The 24116-nt window shown below is 36.7% G+C and overlaps 1 protein-coding gene across 4 annotated transcripts; it reads left to right on the top strand.

Annotated features, from left to right (window-relative positions):
* Positions 1 to 297: 297 nt before the first annotated feature.
* Positions 298 to 23875, top strand: LOC128263565 (polypeptide N-acetylgalactosaminyltransferase 5). 4 transcript variants are annotated; one of them, XM_052998693.1, is made up of 11 exons: positions 300 to 455; positions 929 to 950; positions 15583 to 16330; positions 16738 to 17084; positions 17141 to 17307; positions 17634 to 17952; positions 18020 to 18197; positions 18469 to 18649; positions 21411 to 21550; positions 21620 to 21853; positions 21912 to 23875. In XM_052998693.1, exons 3-11 carry the CDS (start codon positions 16151 to 16153, stop codon positions 22056 to 22058), a joined length of 1893 nt encoding a protein of 630 aa, XP_052854653.1. In that variant the 5' UTR covers positions 300 to 455; positions 929 to 950; positions 15583 to 16150; the 3' UTR covers positions 22059 to 23875. The 4 variants fall into 4 exon arrangements, with proteins under 4 accessions (XP_052854652.1, XP_052854653.1, XP_052854655.1 ...); XM_052998692.1 differs by lacking the exon at positions 18469 to 18649 and adding an exon at positions 20013 to 20193 and having other exon boundaries at positions 298 to 950; XM_052998695.1 differs by lacking the exon at positions 929 to 950 and having other exon boundaries at positions 15599 to 16330.
* Positions 23876 to 24116: the final 241 nt, after the last annotated feature.

Below are 24116 nucleotides of genomic sequence, written 5' to 3' on the forward strand. Positions count from 1 at the left end.
TGGATATCTTGTTTGAATTTTAAACAATCCCAAAAACATTTAAAGATTTTTGTAGTTTAATAAACAAGAATTTATTGACAGGTGTATTCTGGGGTGCTGAATGTAGTAATGCTATGGCAATAGGTCGCTAATATTGCCTTACAATGGTAAACGGGAAATACAAGGCAGTATTTTCAACAACAATATATTAAAAAGTTTTGTAAACAAAATTTAAAAATCAAACATACCGATGTATCGATAACGTTATTCAGCTTGGCCTTTTTGACACGGGCTATTTTAAATGTCTGTCGTTTGGTCACTCTGAAACCTAAAAAATCTATTTAAGCAACCCACAGGCGCTCTTCTTCGTACACTTTTTTTGCTACGAGGATATGTCGCGTCGCGCATGAATTAATTATTAATCAAAAGAAAATTAACAGTGCTTGTGCAGTGCAAGTGTGATTTAAAATTTTAGGGTAAAAAAATCACACCAAACAAATTAAATTCACCCACACAGTCAAGCAGATGCATACGTGTGCACTTGATACGCACACAAACATACACACACACACACACGCGCGTACGCAACAGAGAGTTGTAGTTGTAGTAGAAAGTGCAGCAGGCGCGGTCCATAATACATACGTATATATAAGTAATTCGGACGTGTAAATAAACCGGGTCGCCCATAATTTAGGGGCGGTACTACGCCCTCCGCCGGAATCGAAATCGGAGTAGCGGCAAACGTGTTCAATTTCCGAATCTCCCTCCGCTCTTTCTATCCCTCTCCTTCTCTCGGTGCGTGCAAGCGTGTGTGTTAGTTAGTGAGCGGTCCGTGTGTGTGTCTGTTTTTGTTGGTCACTTTAATTCGCCACATACACACGCTCTCAAAAAAAAGACTCGCGTTAATCCTGCATCGTTTTTGTTGCTGTTTAATCCCTACATCCTGCAGCTTCCAGAGATTTTCCCTTTCGGTAAGCGCTTTTCAATCCAGCTTTTCATCTATTTTTGCCCCCATGCATTTACTTATTGGAGCTGTTAATGCCAGTGCGTTGGTGAACTTGATTCTGATTGGAGGTCGAGCCAATTAAACCGGTTCGTGTAAATAAAATCCGCTGAAGATTCGCGTTCTCGTTTTTCAGGCTAAATGCAGTTTTCCTGGTTGGTACCCGTTACTTATTAAGTAAAATGGGTATATTGAAATTGCAAAAAGTACATATTTGATCTTTACAAAAATTTGTATCTTATCAATCGTTATTTGTGTTATCTTTTAAAATAAACCTATAAGCCCAAGGACACACATTTTATTGGCGTTAGTTTACTTTAATTGATTGGTAAAGAAAGTTATGTCAATCATTTTTAATAATGGCAAATAATAAATAATGTATTAAAACATAAAATTTTAAAAAATCGGAAAGAAAACATGGGATTTTAATAATACATCCAAAATCTATTGAATATATTATATACATAATTTAAAGTCAAATATTTTTGATGCAAGGTACATTTTGTATTTCAAATATGCGAGGATATCAACTAGTTGGGGTACTTTACTAAGCTTTTCTTTAATTTTTTTTTCTTGTTTCTCCCCCGCCTATGCGGGCATTGCAAATGCATTTCTTTTTATCAGCTGCATTGTGGAACCGAATGCATTAAGGTCGCCGTTTTCCACGTGCAATTAGTGCCCACAGCTAATGACAATGGGCCACGTACTTATCGGCCGCACTGTAATGATGATAGTGCCCACCGGATAGGCGGAAAGTAATGCTCACTTGGGTCGTGATATTTCGTTTGTGAGAGCTAATGGCAGGAAAACACAAAGACGAAGTACTGATTATGGGAAAGATTTCGCGGAAGCAGTTCATATAATTTATACTGATTGCCCGAAAATCACGAATTCTTCGAAGTATTACTCACGTGGGTAAAGCCTTATCTACTAGAAAACTCTAAAATAGTCGCTTAAGAAAAGGAGACCTTTATAGTGCTAATTGGATAAGCAAATATTCCACTAAGAGATTGTTATAATTCTTTCAGTTTAATTCATAAAATGTATTAGTTTGAGAACTAACAACTAACAATATCTCTGAATGATTAAAGAAATTTCGCTAAAATTAAGTAACTAATTTAAAGCTTTCAATAACCTAGAAGCCGCTGAAGGCTTTTGGCTACCGTTCCGCTTGAGGAACAGCGATCCGCCTTGCACCCTGCTAATAAGCCACGCCCACCTGCCCCCTATCTTAGATACATATGTGTGTACAATATACCTGACCAACCCGACCTCGGCCTCTGCAGCAGTTGTTGTGTGCAAATGAAGCTATAAAACTGACCCATGCCACCAATAAACGAAAACTTTTTGCTGGCCACTCTTAATGGCCTAGAGATCATCTCCCCGTGCTCTTGTTCACCACCTCCTCATGGCAATGTAGCAATGTTATCCATTTCTCTACCCCTACCCTACCCCTTTCCCTAGCCATCTCTATCCTCTATCAAATCGAGTCTTAGAGGAGAAAGCCATCAACGCTCCGTAAATTCCCCCGAGCTAACACTGAAACTACAACAACTACATTTACCTATCTATACAACACACCTGCAACTACAGTTATGGCTGGCAGCGTATAGAAAAGAAGATGGGGAGCACAAGTGCGATGGTGTACGAGAAAAGATTTCCCCGTAGTAAACCGGGTTTTACTCAATCGTAATTGTCTAGGATGAAGCTGAATTTTTTTTATAGCACTGTTATTGCGGCTTTTTGTTGCGTTTGTGGCAGTCGTGTGGCAGCAAGAAGTGATAAAGTTGACCGCAGATGAAATGACAAAATGCTATGGACTTGGTCTTAAACACAGTTTCCTGCTCATGATCGAGTTTTTGATGGCATGTCTCTGTGCTCCAGTTCTATTTATAGGGAAGAAATCTGGGCTAAAGAACAGTCTTCGTTGGGAAGTTGTTAATTGAAATCCCTCTTTTTTGGTAAGCGTTTTTCTGTCTTTCTTTCTTTAAAGGAAAATTAGCGGCAACTTGATTATTAATCTTATATTTAAATATCTTCTTTTGATGATAATTCAATGTCAAACAGACATTGAAACAACAGAAGTTGTTGAAAAAACAGATTACACAGGTTGGCTAGATCGGAATTTTTTTTACCTAAGATTCTGAAAGTATTTTATCTGCAGATAAGTCATATTGATTATTATTTGTTTAATAATTTTTATTTGCAGTTTATAACATTTTAAAATTCAATCAATCCTAAAATTGCAATGATTACTTTTCCTATTTCTTAACCTATTCAAGATGCCTTTTTCATCTACTTCAGAGTATGCCAGAGTTTATTAGCTAACTTTCTCATTAATTTTTTCCTACGACACTTTCTCGTCCAAATGCTAGTTGGCAGAAGAGCAAAAATGATGCTTTTGCCGTTGTCATCTTTTTATGGGTGGCCCCTGCTGCAGTTGGCTGCTGCCACTCATGGCAAAATGAAGACAACTCATCTCGGGTTTTTAGCCCCTTGCCAACCGCCAGCCTCCCATATAAACCCTCTTTGGGGCTTTGAGCTTGATTGAGTGCATCAAGTGTGCACCGGGGGCAGTAAACATTGGATGCACAGAAAGAAAGTCTTCTTTTTTATAGTATTTCATAGCTAATATCATCTAAACAGTTTTAATATACTCTTAAATTATAAGAAATGGAATGTATAAATCATCTTGGATATTGTAACTTATGATATAAACTAACAAATAAGCAATATTTTTCTTAGTATCGCAAAACTCTTGGTGACAGTGGCCAGTGTTCAGCCGACGGCATCACTTTTCACATTATTAAACGTTAATGAGTTTTTAAGACTTGTTTGCGCATGTGGGCGATGCGATGTCGATGCCGATGCCGATGCGATGTGATGGCAAAGAAGATGGAGTGCTTCAGCCGGAGTTGCAGCCTTGAAATTGCAGTTGGCCGCCATGGCCAAAAACAGTCGAAAAAAAAAATGGTGGGTAAGGGGGCGAAAATGGTTTAAAAACACACCAGCAAAGCAGCAGTTGCAAAACCAACAAGAGTGGAGCCGTGCCAACTGGAGCTACAATTACAAGCATCATTGGCCTTATTTCGTTTTGTTTTTCTTGCTCGTTTTTCGGAGCTGCTGTTTCGAATGTCACAAGATACACAGATAGAGACCCCGACCCGCACCAGCGGCATTAAAGCACAGTTGACGTAGCTGACTACGTATATTTGCACAGCTTTCGCACTCCACCTGCTGACTCCCTCGCTTTTTCCCCACTTTTTTTTAACGCCTTTTAGTTGCGCTTTTATGGGCATCCGAAAATGATTACGCGGCATTTAACACCAGAAACAGAATCTATTTCGCAAATGTAGCACTTTTATTTCTATTTTTAGCGCTTAAGCAGGCTAAAAATGTTTATAAGCCGGAAGGTAGACAAGAAATTCTTTTTGTTATCGCTGTTTTCAATGTCTTATTGTTTTTAAAAGGTATGAAAAACATTTTTGTGCTACACTTTTAAGAAAGAAAGATGAGGATTTCTTGCAAGAATGTTTGTATACTGTAAAACTTATTCTTGTCTAGGAAAATAAGGTACAAAGCGCATAGTCAGGGCTCTGAAATAATGGCTTTACAGCGGTACGGGTATGCTAAAACGACTTTAACAAAAGTTTATGAAACTATTGAATACACAACTTTATAAATTTTTTCCTCCCTCATTTTTTGTACCCATTTTTATACAATTTTTTCTTTCATTTTCGCCCGTGATTTTGCATTTTTTCCCCATCAGTTGCCTTTTTCATTCTCTTTTAAATTGTTGTCTAATGAAAATGCCTTGATTATTTATGAGCATAAATTAAAAATTAACAGTACGCCGCACACTGCACCAACACAGGCGCAATTCAATTATGTTGCATATATTTCATATTGCAATAGCAGCGGGAAATTTATGAGCCATGCCCCCAGGGTCGAACTTGACAAAGACCAACCGAAACCCGGGCCCAGACCTAAACACAAACCCAAACCCGAACCCAAACCAGGCTAAAACAAAACCGAATCGTACTGGAGCGCGCCAATCAGCCAAGCAGCACCGCCAGAAATGCTAAATTAAAAAAAGGTGGCTAATAAAAATTGTCCAGTTTCTATTTTCTCCTAATAAAAGGTTGCTTCTCTAGAGATGAAGTTAAAAAAGATAAAACTAGTAAGTTATTTAAAACTTTACAAAAAACATGACCATCAGAAAAAAAAATTTTTTTATTATTTAATTTGTGGAAAAAAAAACAAAGTTTTTAGAGGTTTTTTTAATACTTCTTACTATAGAAATTTAAAGTATGTTGATATAATTCTTATGTATAAAGTTTTCTAAAGATACTTAAGTACAAAATCAAAAGGCATCGTTGATTTTATATGTGAAGTTAAGTAATTAGAAAAAAAAAATCTTGGTTGTTGATTGAAACATTGTAAAAACATTTCCTGATTGCAAATAACTCCAAACTAACCAACCAATCACTACGTTTTGAAAAGTAAACCAAATTTGTGGTTGGCCACAAAGTGCGATGTGTATTTACGCATCCAAAGACCTTGGAAATAACCAGATTGGCCCAGAAAAAAGCCAAGTTGTCAACGCTGATTAACCAAATGCACTAGCTAGCAGCAACAATAGCTGCATCAACAACAAAGGTCCAAAACGCAGCAGCCAGCGCAGCATATTTACCAAGGTTGGCAACGCAGCTCCACTGGGTGCAATGCAAATCGTGAGCGGGTGGGTGGGTTGCTAGAGTGGGTGGTGCCCAGGTGGCTTTGCTGGATGGTGGCCCCATAAATTCTGATCAACTATTAGTGCATGAAAAGTAGCCGGAAAGAGTGTTCTGTTATCTGAGGCACTCGCATACGACGAATAGCGATAGCGGCGAAGCACACTCAACGTTGAAATAACATTTACCTAACATAATTTTGCACTCCTAAATTTAATATTTTCACATTCACGTGTCTCGGGGACCAAAAGTTAACTTAACTATGATTGCCCCTCCATCGTGCTAATTACAATGTCTGCCGGTTAAGTAGATTCAAATGGGTACGCAAGGTGTTTTAATTAGTTCAATGGCACATGCCACATGTGCTCTCCGCCTCTGTGTCTTGTTTCCAATCAATTTGGGTTGGAACCCAATGCCATTTGCACAACACAGATAAGCCGACTGACAGTCGTAACATCATCCAACGATGCACAGAACCAGTGAAACAATGGCATGCAAAATTGCAAAATAAATTACGCAAACAAATGTGGCTTCTGCCACATTGTAAATCTTACTCATTAATTTATGCAGACATTAATTTTATAAACTCGTAACCAGACACTTTTTACTCTTTATGACTAAGAAGTGTGCAGAAAAGCTTCGGCTTAACTTAAACATTTAAAAACAAATTCAATGTATTGTTGGGTAAATACTTTTAAGTAACTTTTTTGTTCAGAAACTTTTCTTTACATTTAGCAAAAAGTTCTCATCTCTTTTTCCTCACACCCCAATAAAGTTGAAACCAAACGCTTTGAGGCTTGATGAATTTCAAATATTTTTGTCACTATTGATTAGTTAGTATTTCTCATCATATATTGTGGAATATTCTCTTTAAATTTAAATTCCCTTGCAGATGTCGTCCCATTATAATCACAATGCGCAACGATGACTCAGAAATTCTTCGGCATAGTGTTTGTGGGTCTGGCACTTTGCATTAGTTTGTTGTGGTGGCGCCCGCTTGAACATTATGAGGTTGTGTAAGCTCCCTTTTCAAACAAAAAAGTAAAAAAACCAAGGGAGCAGAAATAAGCAAATGTGTGCCATAGAAATTTGTATTCCATTGTCATGGACACGCATCACATGAAAACGAGGAGCCGACTGGAAATGGGGGAATAAAGTCCGTCAGTCACTCATATGTTCCTACAGTTCTGGTCAAGATAATAGCACTTAATTTAAATTTGGCAAAATAATAATATCTTGGTATATACTGGCCATTCTTTGTTGTTGCTAGAAATCGCCATCGCCATCCATGTTTTCTTTGGAAAATCAAATTGTTGACTATTACCTACAAAGGTGTGTTCTTAAGTGAATGATATGTGGGCTTGTCTTTGAAATATCTGCCGTAAACCTATAAACCTATAACAACATGAGTGACAGTAAACTAATTTATAAAAACCTAAATATTGTAAAAGAATAAATCAAAATAAAAACATAAAAAACTGAATTACTATAATTGCGACCCCAAGTGTTCATATATGCGGCTGTAGGGAAACCATTGTCCCCTATACGTGTAAGTCGAGAAGAGAGTGCGATTAAAGTGGGACATCGAGGAAAAAAGGGAATCGGAGGAGGAATACAGGCTGCTGCTGGTAAGGAAGACGATTAAGTCAAGGCAATAATAAGGAAATAACATTTTAATGGCACAAAGAGAGATTGGCCTGTGTTTGTGTGTGTGGATGTGGGAAGGAAGTATTCCGCCGAAAATAAAGAGGATGGGATCGTAGGGTGTGCCGATGGTTCGAAAAACCGCACAACAGTAGAATCACGTCCACGCCCCCATTTCCCCCCACCTCCCCCGGCGCATCTCTTACTCCCGAGTGCGTTCATGCGTGATTGGTTTTTGTGATAAGAGTGGGTGGTTGGGGGCTTTTTTTATTCGAAAACGCAGTGACCTGCTTTGATTTAATTTCGTAAACTAGTTTAACGATTGAATTGGATTTGCTGTGTTTAAATTGAAATCTATTTGAATTGTGCTAGGCCAAGAATTCATTTATATAGAAATGCTATTATTGAGAATTGTGTAACGAAGCTTAGTTAATTTTCATAGAAAATAAACCAAGGATTTCGATAAAAAAAACTGTTTTATATTCTTTGCGTTATGTTACCACGTAGATGTGTTATAACACATTAAGTATTATAATTATTGAAAAGTTTATGACAAAGAAAATACAAACGTGCCGTTTAATGCAATAATTTTCCTTACACTTTCTGTTTCAATTTGTTTAAACTGTTAAATTATCACTTTATAATTAGCTAACAATGCAACTGAAACTAATTTGTACAAATAAAGCACCCGAGTTTTCAAATTTTCCATACAGCAATTATGTTCCTATTTAATTAAGTCAACCTTTCTCAATGCATAATTGGCCTAATCCCATAAACGAAGCTGCTGGGCATAATTAGGGGCAGAACAAAGCGTAACAACAGCAAATTAATGATGCGGGTCCAGCGTAAACGGGAGGTTTTCCGGGTCCGAGTTCGAGCCCACCCAATAATGGTCCAAATAGAATTACCATTGTGCCAAATGTCAAACCTCGAAAAACTTTTCGTTTGTTCCACTTATTTGTCTCCCTTTATGCGCAGGCTTTTTTGCTTGCCTTGTTTTCGTGCAAAGTTTTACAAATTGCATGGAAGTGGTATAAAAAAAAACAAAAAAATGTAAAGTTTGTTTTAAATAAAAAACGCCGCAGAAAAAAGAACTCGAGTACTGTAAATGAGCAACTGCTATGCAAACGCCGGGTTGCTTAGCATATTTCTGCTTTCTAAACGCCCCCGCTTCTTACTTATCCTCTTCTGCTACATTTAACACAACTGAATTCTTTTTTCTTATTTTACTTTCCTTTCTTTTCGGTACACAGAAAGTTTTTTTTATATTTTACATCAATATATTATGGACCTATGGTCCAAGATGGCAATCTTCACTTTAACAGATAAACTGATCAGAGGGGTATGACAAAGATTTACTATAAATGTTGATTTACTATAAATTATACCAAAGTCCTACTGAATTTTTACTGTGTACACATGCCAAACATTAAGCTCCGATTCTTTGTCCTTTTCTATTACCCACTTTTTCTCTTTCTATTTACTTTTAATTAAAATGCGAGTCATGAAATCTATTTTTTTTCTTGTGCCAAAAGATTCCAAGAGAAGGAAAGACAGAAAAATTAGCTCAAAAATCCGTTTTATGAGCCTGGGACCGCTGATGGTTGCAAATGATAATGATGATGATAATGTCCCCATATCCAGATACATTATTCAGTTGTCAAGTTTCCTATTTCGACACATTTCTCTTCGTTTGGCGACAGGTTTTCATACCCTCTTATTTTCTCGGTTTTCCTCTCGAAAATTCCTATTTAATTCGATGTCATTTATTTTCTCTTTGGTCGGCGGGAAAATCTCATCTTCAAAGCAATTTTTATGGCTTTGCCCATTTGTGTTGATTGATGCCTACCCACCAAAGGGCAATTCAAATGAATTACTTTTGTGTTATTAAAATGTATTTGGCTAATTTGTTTAACGTTGCATTTACTTGTCTGTTTACCTGAGTTAAATTTATTTTTTATTAAACTCACATACCTGGCAACGGCAAACAAATAAATTTTTGAAGCAGCTGGGGTTTTTTTTTTTTGTCAAGCACACACCATTATTTAAATTTAAACAAGTATGTCAAATCCTTTGAAAACCTGTTGTCTCTCATTTAGTCACTAACGTTCCCCAGACGAAAAGTTTTTTCTTTTCCGCACCCCTTTGGAGACTCTTTTTAATTGCTATTCCCATATCAGAACACAGCAGTTCAAGTTTGCTTAACAGTGGAGCTTCACTAAACTGAAACGGGTAAGGTGTTGGTGGTAAAATGTTTACTGTTTTTGTAAATAATCGCTTATTAAATTCAGTCGTGGTCATAAAAAAAGCCCATTTATTTTTGATCTCCATAAAAATTATAACTTAAACCTATAAAGTAATTAAATTAAATTGCATAAATCGTCAATTAAATATGTATTATACTCTTTCACTGTCAAAATAAGCTTTTATCCTATTTATCTCCATAATTATTCTACTTAGGGACGTCCGAATATTTTAAAAAAAAAACGCCAGCTGAGTGGGGAAAATTAGCATTTTATTAGCTGAAATTGCGAGGCGTCGTCATCGTCATCGCCGTCGTCGACGACGTCTTAGTTCATTAACCTGCCGGACGGACTTGGCATCGCATTTGTTTTTATGACTCCAGAAGCCGAGACCGGAGCGGTCTGTGGATTGTGGAACCTGTGTGTATGTGTAAAAGTGGGGCGTATTTATAGCGCTAATTTGTATCATTCCCTGGGCTTACCGCTGCTCTGCATGCCAACATGAAACAGAAATAAATTTTATTTGTGTGCAATATAAATTACGCGCCTTTCACATCAGGCACATCCAAGAGTCAGAGTTACAGAGTTTCCAGAACTTCTTGGCAGCCAGCCACAGATCATTAAAGTTCCAAGTGCAGGGACCCCAGACGCCTACAACGAGAATTACCCCCCATTGCCCCCGAAAAAACGACACTGTTGAAATTTATGTTTAATTTTTTATTTCAGTTTGGCGCGACTTGTTGTTGAAGTGTGCGCCAAACGAGTCTACTTAATTATACAAAATATTTTCTCTGCCCAACTTAAAGTCGGGTGATTTATAAGTTGAGAGCATGCTGGTGCAATGGGATGATGAATTTATGTGTGAAACCTGTTTAGGGGTATGCAAAATAATAAAATAAAGCCTGGAAGTCAAGTGGTAGCGTTTATGATGCCCACCTATTAGTCAACATATTATGTTCAGACGTGTTGCAGGCAAATTTTACTAGGTTTATTAGTGTATAACTAATTTGTCTTAACTGACTTAAATGTGCACTCAAAAGTAAAGACTCTATAGTTTTATAATTAAATATTTTAATTATTTTTATAAAATATAAATGGAGAAAAGGTAAATATATCTGTTCAGATATCCTACATTAAATTCAGATTTATGTGTGAACAAATCAAAAATTGCTCCCATGTTGGATTGTATGCTAAAAATAAAAACCCATGCTAAGCCGGTCCGGCAGCAAATGGAATGGTCACCAGCGGGTCAGCAAACTACTCTCTTAATTGTACAATTTCATTAATTGCATTTAATTGCCTACGTTTTCCAAATTGTTTTCACTGTGCGCCTTTTTTGAAGTGTTTTTATTTTGCTGTTGGTGTTTCGTTTGCTTTTTTTTTGCACTCTTAATTGCATTTTGTGTTACAATTTCATTTTGTAAGCGTTGTCACAATAGTTGTTGCCCTCGTTTATTGGCTCTGCTGCCCGCTGCTTTTGATTGTTTTTTGTCACCATCGGGACATGACCTTCGCCAACACAGCCGCCAATTCATTAATAAATTACTACAAATTGATTGCCATCATGCACAGATTTTCACTGAGTGCTTATTAATATATTGTGTTTGAATGTACGTACACACACATCACTTTCAAACAGTTTCGATCTGTTAACATTATGCAGCTATCGCCGCTTCACATCGCTTCCGCCTCGTGTCTGAGAACTTATTGTAAAAGCTGACACAGATTTTCATCAAATTAATTGCTGTGCGCTTTTTTAAGTGCGCGCCACACACTCAACAAGCGTGCTAAGTGTTTTCGGGCCCAAGTGCAGTTGAAACACGCTTACAAGCTCATCTACAGTGCCTGCAAATAAATTTTATAAATATAACATTTTTAAAAATTTTAATAAGATACTTAGACGAACTTTTCCAAATACAATGTGTTAAAAAGTTTAATATTTCTCTTATCTCAGAAATAATAAACGAAAAGCCACCCTTTTATGGCTTTGATTTATGTTTATGTTTATAAAGCTTTAAAATTAATGAAATCCAGATTTTTTTTAAATCCTCATAAACTTTTTCCTGTTGAGAATATGTTTTGCAAAAACTTAAAACTAGGTTACGAGAGCTCGACTTCATAAAATAAAAGTTTTGGCAAATTATAAACGTTTGAAAGCGAAAAGTTGGAAAATCTTCGAGCAACTACTGTACATAGCTGGCCTGCCACGCCCCTTGGCGCCCTCCAGCCGCCTTATCAGTGGCAATAAACAGCGCAGCTTGAAAAGCTTTCAGCAACGCCATTCTCACCCAAAGGCCACCCACACTCTTTTGGCCCTTGTAAAAAATGTTAGCTTCCGCTTTGTAGACCCGACCAAGAAAGAAGCCGAGGGGCCAAGTTAAAGCGGAAGGTGGGGGGGAGGGGTTGATGACACCGGAATATTTCAATTTATGGCACTTTGACAGTTTTTCAATGTTACGTGCTGCGAATTTTTGCGCACTGCTGCGCGCTCTATTTTAATTAAAATCCTGGAAAATTAAATTAAGAAAAAAAAATGTTGGCTGCAGCAGCAGGGCGAAGAATCTGACAAGCATTCAATACATATCACTAGGGCCACCCACGTATATATAAAATCCTATAGAGAGACAGAAATCAAAGCTCAAGTTCAACAGAAGCCGGCAAAAATTGAAGTCGATTTGTCGTACACATAAATCATCACTTGCTGTCGGCACTGCGACTTAACAATGACTCAAGAGTTGGCACCAATTAAATGCTGAGAACAGTGCAACTTCAATAAACTTTCTGCTCATTTCAGTTATTAAAAAGTTTGTTTGTTGTTTTTTTTTTTTTAATTTTAAAACTTCAATATGGAGTAGGTTTAAAGCAAACATAAAACCAATCAAGTCAAACATCTATTCAAATAAATGCTTAAAAGTGTTTAATTATATAATATACTTTATAAGCCAACAAAAGTTGTTTGTACAAAGTATTTTGGAACTCAATAGCCCAGAATGTTTCATTATTCATACTGCATGTACCACAAATCGAGAAAACACTGTGGGTGTGTTGTGTACATTTTCCCAGAAACAGTTGTTGAATTCTGCTAACTAATCGCCATCCTCTTGTTGTTTCAATTGCTTTGAATTGCATTATAATTAAGTTATAATGTAGATTTAATAAATATGGTCATCAGATAATAATCCAATTAGTTCTTAGATTCAAGAGATTCCAGTGAAGTGCAGCAAAAGTGATTAATTCTAAATGGAATTTCACTCTTTTTTTTGCAACCTTCTCCTACGAATTATTGTAAACATTTGTTTGCATTCGTTCCTGTTTTCAGCAGTTAAACTGATTACCTGTCAATTAGCAGTTCGCAAAGCGTGACTCGCTACTCCAATCCATTACGATTCCAGTACTATACATATGTGGGGATAATTGAATTTCAACATTTTACCATACCAATTATGCTCTTTTCAAGCAGAACTCTGAAATTGTAAAATGTATTCATTTGACATTATTGTAATTGAATTGTCTACAGTGGAATATGTATGCAAATGAATGGCGGCAGCACAAACAACCGTGAAACCGAGCGGTTTCAATTTGATTAATTTAAATACAGCAAACACAAATCGAATTGAAGTGAAATTCCTTTTGACAGCTGTGTAAAGATGTTTTTTTTTTTATGACCTGGTATGATGTAATAGTTATTCTTACTATTTTTTTGGCTAGGTCAGTTATTAAGCAATCTAATAAATGGTGCAAGTTTTTCGCATTTATCAAATGAGTTGTCAAATTGTTTTCGGGGCATTGAAAGTTTAAATTAAAATGTACTTTTGTGCACCCCCTCAGATTTCTAGGCTTTTATTCACAGTTTTATCCCTACCCAGATGGATAATTATAAAAACTGGAATTCATATTTCACATTTTCTTGTTATTAAATGTATTATTGATGGCTTGACATGGCTGAAAGGGCTCTCCAGTGAGCGCCACTGAAGTTTGCCTCTTTTGGGGTCTTGCACATGCAACTGCATATTTATGCAGAGTGCCGTTTCCTCTCACCGCTCAAAACCACCCACTTCCCCATCTCCATCGCCATCTGCATCTGCCCTTTAGGCAGCCTTGCCAAGTGGTGGTGGTGGTGTTGGTGATGATGATGATGGTGATGGTGTGCGTGTGCTCCACGTAACGTGATGTCAGATGGTGGGAAAAACTGGTTTTTCCGACTACCAACTCCCAGGCCCGTAGTCTTGTCTAGTTTGCCGCTCAACGAGGTTGACGTCGCATGCCTTATGAATGATTCAAAGGCACGTTATGTGCGCAAAAAATGGTAGATTCAAAAACTTAAATGAATTGAACGTCCGAAACTTAATATACCCTGATTGAGTGTATATTGTTGTTAAATGGTAAATATATTGGTAGCAAGTGCGAGAATGTTGCATTCCATTAGGAATATGCTTAATATACTTAATGACCATTAAAAGAATATTATTTTTTTGATAATTTTAATAACTTAATAATACCAAATAAATTGGATATATTTTTAATTAAGTATATTATGGTCCTTTAAAGAAGATAGCTTTATTTAAAAATATTCATAAGCATACTTCTCAGTTTTGTTTAAGCCTCTTTTGGGCCCCTTTTTTTGCAACTTTTAAAAATCCCTTTATTTACTTATTTTTAATTTTTTGAAAATAATTATTAGACATTAAAGTTTTTATTTAAAATTTTGATCTAAAAATGGATCCATATTTACCAAAACAAGTGATCTTAAATACATTTAAAAGAGCAATAATTGAAGAAATCATAAGTTTTATAAAAATGAGTAATACCCTATTGAAAGGGTATGTTTTAAGCCTGAAAAGCCCCGGCGAAATACCGTTAAGAGTTGTTGCGCTTTTGGCTAGTACTCGTTCTCCCTCTCTGTCACTCCAGCTATCTGGTTCTCTCGCTCTGACAGCTTGTTTGGCATGAGTTGTTATTGTTGGAGGTGATGCTGCCTGTCTTGCCGTTGTTTGTTGTTTTTGTCTGCGACTATGACCTTTGTCAATGGAATTTTTGGCCAAAACGGCATTTGGAGAAAAACAAAAAAAAAAACTGTATATTTTTTTTCCTCTTTCTGCTTCTTCTTGCCTTTGGCATTTTGGTGTGCAAAGCGCTAGAGATTCCGCGGTGGGATCCAGCAAAAAAAAACAGAGACTCAAGCCGGAAAAAAGGTATTGAAAGTTAAGCTTTGATGCGATTTATCGTTGCAGAGATTTCGCCATTTGCATTTGGGATAAATATGTTTGTGATGTTTTCGCATGGGGAATCGAACAGGGCACCAAAGAAAATGTCAATATAAATCAATTTTATTTGACTGCCTGTTTCAATTCATATGCTGTTTCCTGTTAAAGTTTTTGATTCTCACATATAATGCATTTCCTTGCATTCCTTTCTCTTTTATTGACAAATAAATATAATATGTTCTGTAATGTTTTCTGATGTACATACTCTTCCATTAGAGGGAGATAAATCTTTCTATATTTTATATCTAACACTTTAATTAACGTGTAGTTGCAGCAATTAACATGTTTTTATTAGCAGTTTTCTAGATACACGTCAATTAACACGACTTGTCTTTAAGCTACCAAAACAAAGATATATTGCAATCTCAAAAGAAATATTACCTCACTAACATTGAGAGATAAATCAAATTGATATTATCTCATAATTAATTTATATAGATATTAATTGCTAACATATGCGCTTAACCCAATTGGGAATAAATTGGTCAAAAAATAACAAACGGAACAAATACACAACACTAAAATAAATTGAGCTCAATTATCTGTGTATCTATTTGCTAACAAAAAGCGCTTATTCTATTATTACCGTATAAATATAAATCACGGCAGCGATATGAATTCATAACTTTCATTTTTTGTATCCCCTCCCCATTTATTCAATGTATCAAAATGATTTATCATGATGCTTATTGTTTTCTCTTTTCCTTTCTTTGCAGTCTAATAATAACGAAGGTCTTAATTTTTTTTGCAAAAGCGGAGGGAACTGATAGCGTAATATTGAAAGTGGTCCGGGAATGAGTTTTCCGAGGCGATACTGGACCTGGAAATCGTCTCCATGGACTGAGAGGATACGGCAATAGGCACTCTAAACCGGAGTCAAAGGTCAAACCGAAGGGCTAGCATGAGCGAGAGTGCAAGGCAGACACATAGACAGACAGCTAGAGAGAGGGAGACGAGACGAGAGGAGCTCCCATATGTGCCAACAACTACAACAACAACAACAACAAGAAATACAGAAAAATTAATAACATTTCACGCTTGAGGGAGCGATAAAAGTCTGATAACGATTGATAAACAAATAACCAACCAGCAACGTTTAAAACACAAGGCACAACCCACATCAACATATCGTTAACAAATATAAAACAGGGTACTAACATGATCGCCCCGCACTAATCCAAGATTTTGGTTCCACATCATCAAAATACAATCCCAATTCGCCAAAATCCGCAGACTATAGCCTCCTAGACACCAACGATAGTTAACAGAGATTATAAAATAATCATGACTTTCTCGACCTTCACACGCAAAATGCGCGGGCGCATGCGCTCCAATACCTGCCGAATCGTCCTGCTCACCTCGCTGGTCTGGGTAATCTTCGACTTCGTCCTCATCGCCCGCTACTCGGATTGCATCGGCAAGGATGGATGGCGATGCAAGCGATCCGGGGAGTACGACGTGGAGGTGAGCTTTATATTTGAATTTACTATCTTCATAACATCAAAAAGGATCTTTCAAAAGAAGCAATTTAAATAATAATCATTATAAATCACTTCGTTGGTAATCTTGTCTATCCTTTAAGAAAAAAACATTAAAACTTTATGATCCATTAGTTTAAAATGTTAAATAATGTTTTATTCATCGATTTATAGGACCTGAAACCGAACTTATTGAAAATACACTTTTAAAATTAACTATATTAGATTTATTTCAAAGATATTGTTTTTAATTATCCATTTTAAAGTCGTTTTTAAAATGTTTTTTTTTGTTCAATATTAAGTAAAATAAAAAAATGAAACCCCTATTGTTATTACATAAATATTAAACACTTTGCTTACATCTTAATTGCCTAAAAAATGGTTTATCACCAGTTACCCAATGCCGAACGCCTGGTGGATGACAACCAGTTGGTAGACGATAATGAGATCAATACGGAAAAATCCCTGGACGGAGATTCGGGATCGGCTCTCATCATGGGCCAGGGCTTTGCGCCGGGTGGCATTTCCATGACCTATCCGAGCGTGGTGCTAAAGAAATGGTTCCTGGCACCATCCGTCCAGGAGGCCAAGGGCAAACCGGGCGAGATGGGCAAGCCGGTGAAAATACCCGCCGACATGAAGGATCTCATGAAGGAGAAGTTCAAGGAGAACCAGTTTAATCTGTTGGCCAGTGACATGATCTCGCTGAATCGCTCGCTGACCGATGTGCGGCATGAGGGGTGAGAGTGGTTAATCCTTTGGTGAAACTGGTTCCTAAAATCCAACCCTCATTTAGTTGCCGCCGCAAGCATTATGCCTCTAAGCTGCCCACCACTTCCATTGTGATAGTTTTCCATAACGAAGCCTGGACGACCCTGCTGCGAACGGTGTGGAGTGTTATTAATCGCTCGCCGCGTGCCCTGCTCAAGGAAATCATCCTGGTGGACGATGCCAGCGAAAGGGGTGAGTTAACGATATAATGCAACAACACAGGACAACAAAATATGACTTTGTGTAAAAATACATCAAATTGACTACCCACTTGCAACTCTCAAATATATTTTAAATCAAACAATAAATGTTGTTATTTATACCACGCGTTAGAAACAAAAACTAAGTATACAGAAATAGAAATTAGATTGATCTCTAGTAACATAGTTAAAATTTCCTAAACCTGCACCAAAAACACTGTTGTGCTGTGTAATCTTTTCTCCTTAACAGATAATATCTATTTTTCAAGAGCTTCATTACTTGATTATCTATTTCTTCTGACTTATCTCACTTTACAGACTTCCTGGGCAAACAGTTGGAGGAGTATGTGGCCAAGCTGCCGGTGAAGACCTTTGTGCTTCGGACAGAGAAACGTTCCGGATTGATACGGGCCCGTCTTTTGGGAGCCGAGCATGTGAGTGGTGAGGTAATCACCTTCCTGGATGCCCATTGTGAGTGCACAGAGGGTTGGCTGGAGCCGCTGCTGGCGCGGATTGTGCAGAATCGTCGAACGGTTGTGTGTCCCATCATTGATGTGATTTCCGATGAGTCGTTCGAGTACATTACGGCCTCGGATTCCACGTGGGGTGGTTTCAACTGGAAGCTCAACTTCAGATGGTGAGTATGAATAGTTTCCTGGTCAAAAGGGTAATCCTTTTATAAAAACCATTTAATCCTCTTTTAGGTACCGAGTGCCCTCGCGAGAAATGTCGCGCAGGAATAACGATAGAACTGCTCCATTGCGTACTCCAACAATGGCCGGTGGCCTGTTCTCCATCGATAAGGATTACTTCTACGAGATTGGTTCCTATGACGAGGGCATGGACATCTGGGGCGGCGAGAATCTGGAAATGTCGTTCCGTGTAAGGCAATCAAATCAAAGCATTTTGCAGATAGCTTTTTCCGTTTTCTCTTTTGTTTTGTTTCAACTTTTTTTCCTTAGCTGCCAGGCCAAGCCGCAAAACAAATTCAGACCTTTGCATAAATCTAAGATTTCGTTTTTGTTTTTTTTTTTTTTTTTATTATTATTATTATTATTGAAACATTTTAATTTAAGTCTTTAAATTTGATCTAAAAATATTTGTACTCACAAAAACACAAACCATTACAACAATCATCGATGATAACCCGCAGATTTGGCAGTGCGGAGGCATTTTAGAAATAATACCCTGCTCCCACGTGGGTCACGTGTTCCGTGACAAATCGCCGTACACCTTCCCCGGCGGCGTGGCCAAAATTGTGCTCCACAATGCGGCACGAGTGGCCGAAGTTTGGCTGGACGAGTGGCGTGATTTCTATTATTCGATGAGCACAGGTTCGCAAAACAACAACCACCAAACAATCAACAAATTTAAAACAGTCAATAACATTCCAACCAACCACAAGTCGATTTTAAATTGCGTGCATCTAACTCCTACTTTAAGAATTAATCGTTTTCTTTATTGTAATTGGCTTCAAAACGCTAACAGACAGAAAAACAACACACACACATAAACACACAATTTTCGAAAATAGGTCCCCCACTAAAACACTAACACACAACATTAAATCAAGCTGATATGTTTTTTGAGCATAAAACTAATATATAGCCAATGATTTTGTGTAACCACCTAATAATATTACATATAATTAACTAGATATCCTTAAATATCTCATGTAGCTCAGCGAGCTCCCAAATCGATGGCAGAACACATCAACTTACTTTCTTATAACCGCACTGGCATAACCTAATTAGTATGTTTCCTCCTTATGATTTCTCTCAATGAAATTCTTCTCGATGTTCTTTAAATTCTTCTCAGTTTCTCAGTTTCTCATGCTCATGATCGTTCATCAAAGAATTCAAGCTCAGCTAACTAAGAAATAATATCACATGCTCTCAAATACTAAACACTAATGTTGAATAATTTAGATGCTTAGGTATTAACGTATCCAGTTATCCAGTAAAACCGAGTTGAAAACCCTAAGCTAAACATAACTTACATAAACTTAACTTGTTGCTTATTAATTATGCTTTAAGTATCTGACCAATTGGTAATTAATTTTAATATTTAGTTTATTATTTTAAGTTGTAACTAATATTTAATATTTTGTTGACATTTTTTTTTTTTGTGTTCTGGTTGCCTTGAGGGTTGGGTGTGGTTTGATAAGCACTTTGCTATGTCTTATTGAAATGGAAAAAATTTTATTGGTTTAAGATTCCTGTTTGAAGATAAAGAAATTGGCTTTCCTTAAAAGGACAAATTTTATAACTTACCAAATTATTTTACTTTTAATTTCAATTGATAAAAAGACGACTAAGACTTTTTTTTAAACAAAGTGCTTAGCAATCGCTCAAATTAATCTTGAGTTTTAGGGACCGCTCTTAATCTCGTTTTCTTCTGGATGTTGCTTAAATTTAAAGCCATCTTCCCTTGGTCTTAGCTCGTTTAGAAACTGCTGGTTTTAGGGCTGTGGCAAAACAGCAAGCTAGACATGGCTAAAACCGCTCTTTAACAAAACAGCTTTCTATATATTATATATCTTTGTGTATATCTTTTTCGTCCACTCCTTGACCACCAAAATGCTCGATTGTACTGCTCGATTGTCAAAATAACAACCAAACACACACAAATAAATCCCACAATGACAAACCCGATACGAATTATGCAAAAACCCAACCCAAAATCACTCGAATCCAGGTGTGGATGTGCGGAGGGGTGCTCGAGATCGCGCCCTGCTCCCGTGTGGGTCACGTGTTTCGCAAATCTACGCCGTACACCTTCCCCGGCGGCACCACGGAGATTGTCAATCACAATAATGCCCGTCTGGTCGAGGTTTGGCTGGACGACTGGAAAGAGTTCTACTACAGTTTTTATCCAGGTTAACAAACTACAAAACAAAAAAACAAAATTAAAAAATCAAAAACAAAAAAAAAAATCTATGAAAACCAACAAAACAAACAACAGAATGCTCCTCCACTTTCTCTCTCATTCTCACGTTCTTTCTTATCCACTCTCTAATTTCTATTGTCTGTCTCTTAAATAGTGTTTTGTTCCGTATATATCTCTGCATAACATAACTACAATATTTATCTCGAGCAAGCAGCACGCCCCCAGCATTATGCAATGTCTATATACACATACACTTAATAAATATTTATATCAATATTTATGATTTATGGCATGGCCGTGACCAAAAAATCCAATCCACAATATATATATAAAAAAAAAATATATAGCAAACCACCGATCAATCAACTGAATCCAGCCACGAAATATTTTTCTTTCTTCACCTTTTATCTTTGATTTGCAAAAAATGTTTTTGTTTTATTGGTTTCCCGATTCCCATTTATTTCTCTCTGTGTTGTTTTCGTGCCATTTTTTCAGTTCCGTTCTGGTCTTGTTTCAACCAACACCACCCCCTATAAAAACACACACCTGCTGCCTTTTGTCTTTGTCCCCTATATTGCGTCCCCATTTGCCACCACCCCCCAAAAAACAAAAATTTATAGTTTTGGAGAGGAATAATCACGAGAAAGGGTTTAAAGAAATTTAAATTTAGTGGGAGTGGTTAATAAGAGACTTATTTATTATGTCCCACTCCTTGAAATTCCTTTTTATAGCTTTACATCAACTTATGAATCTCAAAGTAAATATTTTATATTGGTTATGGATTTTTGTTTAAGCTTTTATTTTTTAAAACACCAAACTATTAATATATGTGTTTATGTCTAAGTCTCTTGTAAATAAGATAATTGGCATTGCTTTCACAGTTAATGTATTTAAAACGCTTATAATTGTTGGGCTGCATTCGTGTTCTGGTATTTGCATGCTTTTAATGTATTAACTAAATTTGAAGAATTTTTGCGGTTGCCTAATTTTATAGTATTTATCTTACATCACCCGCACAAATTCTTTTGTAATTATATTTGATCACAAAAGCATCTTTAACTTGCCTTTCTAACAAACACATACACCTAGAACCTAATACACAAAACACTCGCCAGCATAAATGTTTTCAATTTATATTTCCGAATGTCCTTTATTAACTTTTCCCCTTTTTTTTCCTTTATTTTACAATTTATTGCATATATTTAGGAGCTCGCAAGGCTTCGGCTGGCGATGTCAGTGATCGCAAAGCTCTGCGTGATCGCCTCAAGTGCAAGAGTTTCCGCTGGTATTTGGAGAACGTTTATCCCGAAAGCTTAATGCCTCTGGATTATTACTATCTTGGAGAGGTAAATTCATTAAACTCATTAAAATTGAGGCTTAACTTTAATTTTGTATTTAATTTATTTTATCAACAGATTCGCAATGCGGAAACGGAAACCTGCCTGGACACGATGGGCAGGAAGTACAACGAGAAGGTGGGCATCAGCTATTGCCATGGCTTGGGCGGCAACCAGGTGTTTGCCTACACCAAGCGCCAGCAGATCATGTCCGACGATCTGTGCCTGGACGCATCCAGCTCCAATGGCCCCGTGAATATGGTGCGATGCCACAACATGGGCGGCAATCAGGAGTGGGTCTACGATGCAGAGGTGAGTGCTGACCCATTAAAAGCACTGAAAATTTATAAAATTTCTATGTATTTTCCAGGAAAAGTGGATCCGTCACACGAATACGGGTCAGTGCTTACAGCGGGCGACGCGGGACGATGCCAACACGCCGCTGCTGCGTCCCTGCAGCTACGGAAAGGGCCAACAGTGGCTGATGGAGTCCAAGTTCAAGTGGCAGGCTCACTAGCTGGATGTCACTGGGACAACCGACGACTACAACTAAACTCAACGGATCCTACTAACTATACTGAGAACTTCCAATTTATGTTTAATCCTTGCTGGCTCTTGTTTTCTGACGATTATGTATGCTAAGTTCTTACGCATCTAAGTTCTCTCTATGCAAATATCAAATATCTATCTCTCTGTGTGCGTGAATGTGTTTGCGGCCGGATGATGTGAATTATTCCGGCGGCAGGATGTCTTCCCAAAATCTTGATGCGCGTGTGTGAGTGCGTGAGAGTCAGTACTAAAATTTAGATTTATCCGTTTACATGATATGCATGTATATTGTGTTTATATAGGCAGGCAGTTCTACGATTTATCTAGGTATATATGTAATTGTAATGTAAATTTACATTAGCTTCGACCAAGTACCAATAAATTGGCATTTAACTGACGTTTTGTGCTTCGCAGAATATCATTTAAAGAGTACATAAATTGAACCCAAGCAAATGCAGGCCAAGCAATTGCCACAAGTGTGTCATAGCAAAACATAATATAATAATAAACAATACTACAATGATGCAGAAGGTTCTAATCTCTCTTTCTGCTCAACGGAAAAGCCCCAAGCACACGACATTCCTAGCTAGAATTGTAGTTGAGGAAATCAAAACGGTTCGCTCTTTTTTTTGTATTTAAACTTTAAGTCACTTCATGGGTTGTTCCTTCTGCGCACCTATCCCACTTTAGGCTATAAAATGATCAGAGAATCTGTTGCTTTGTACCAAAATAACGCGCTCTTCATATCACAAATGGAAACTACACGAAAATGCTTCTAAACCATAATCATTATACAATGGAAAAAATATAAAAAAAAATCTCTAAAAATTGCACGCATATCATAAATACAGTGTAAAAATATTTATAAACTACATTCAGAAGAGAAATAAACAAAAACAATGTAAATACGATTAATGTAGCTATTAAAATTATACATTTAAATAAAATATTTATGTAGTACCTATATGATATACACATATATGCAAAGCAAGCAAAACTGTACTATAAATTGCATTTAGTTCTAGGTTTAACGTTAAGTTCTAAATTAAATTTAGATTTAGTCAAAGTTTTGCATAACATCAACAATAGCTCTCGACTAAATATTGCTCAAAATCGAAGAACTCACTCTCTCAGCTATTGTGTAAATATTTCGAAAAGTATTCCAATCAAAAGAATGAAGGAAGCGGAAGCATAACCTGACTACGAACGAAATTCCACAGACCCCTGACAGCAGCAAACTGATAAGACAGAGACGACACAGGCCAAGTAAAACTTTTTAGCTAAATTTATTTTTAAAAACGATGATAACGAGAACCCATAGTTATAGAGAAACGATATACATATGGAAAAAAATAGCAACTATTTTTAACTGGTGACGGTGCAATTTTTAATTAACATTTATAAAATAGCAAAAACAGGAAAACGAATCCAATCAAACAACAAACACAGGCAGGCCAACTCCTTTTCCCCGAAAACAATCCTATAACAAGTGTTTATGTATGTTTTGTAACTGCTATGTATGGCCTATACAATACAACATTATAGCTGCCCATACGTTTTAAATTGTTGATTTATATATTTAGCTAAATATAGGTTTCCCATTTCTCAATTGTAAAATCTCTCAAATCACAAATCGAAGGAATAATAGAATGATAACACTATACTGAATGTAAGCCAACATTTTTTTAATGAATTTTTCATTTAACTATAATTTTTGTTTGTTTAGAGACTTTTTAAATTTTATAAATAAAAAAGATGACAAAATTATAAGAAAATCTATAACAATTATGAGTTTTATTCTGGAAAAGTGAGGGTGGTGGTCGAGACGGTTTGATCTTAATTCTTGAACTGTAAGTTACATATTTCTCAGAGTGAAATGGATAATGACTCTCCTAATTAAGAGTAACTACGGATTAAAAAGATTAAAGCTAATAACCAAATGCAATTAGAATTTGTACAATAACAGGTAGTTATCCGGAGATAGTATTCCAAACATTAAACTGTTTATATCTAGCAGTTATTGAGG

The sequence above is a fragment of the Drosophila gunungcola genome, unplaced genomic scaffold, assembly GCF_025200985.1.
Source record: "Drosophila gunungcola strain Sukarami unplaced genomic scaffold, Dgunungcola_SK_2 000001F, whole genome shotgun sequence".
NCBI lineage: Eukaryota > Metazoa > Arthropoda > Insecta > Diptera > Drosophilidae > Drosophila > Drosophila gunungcola.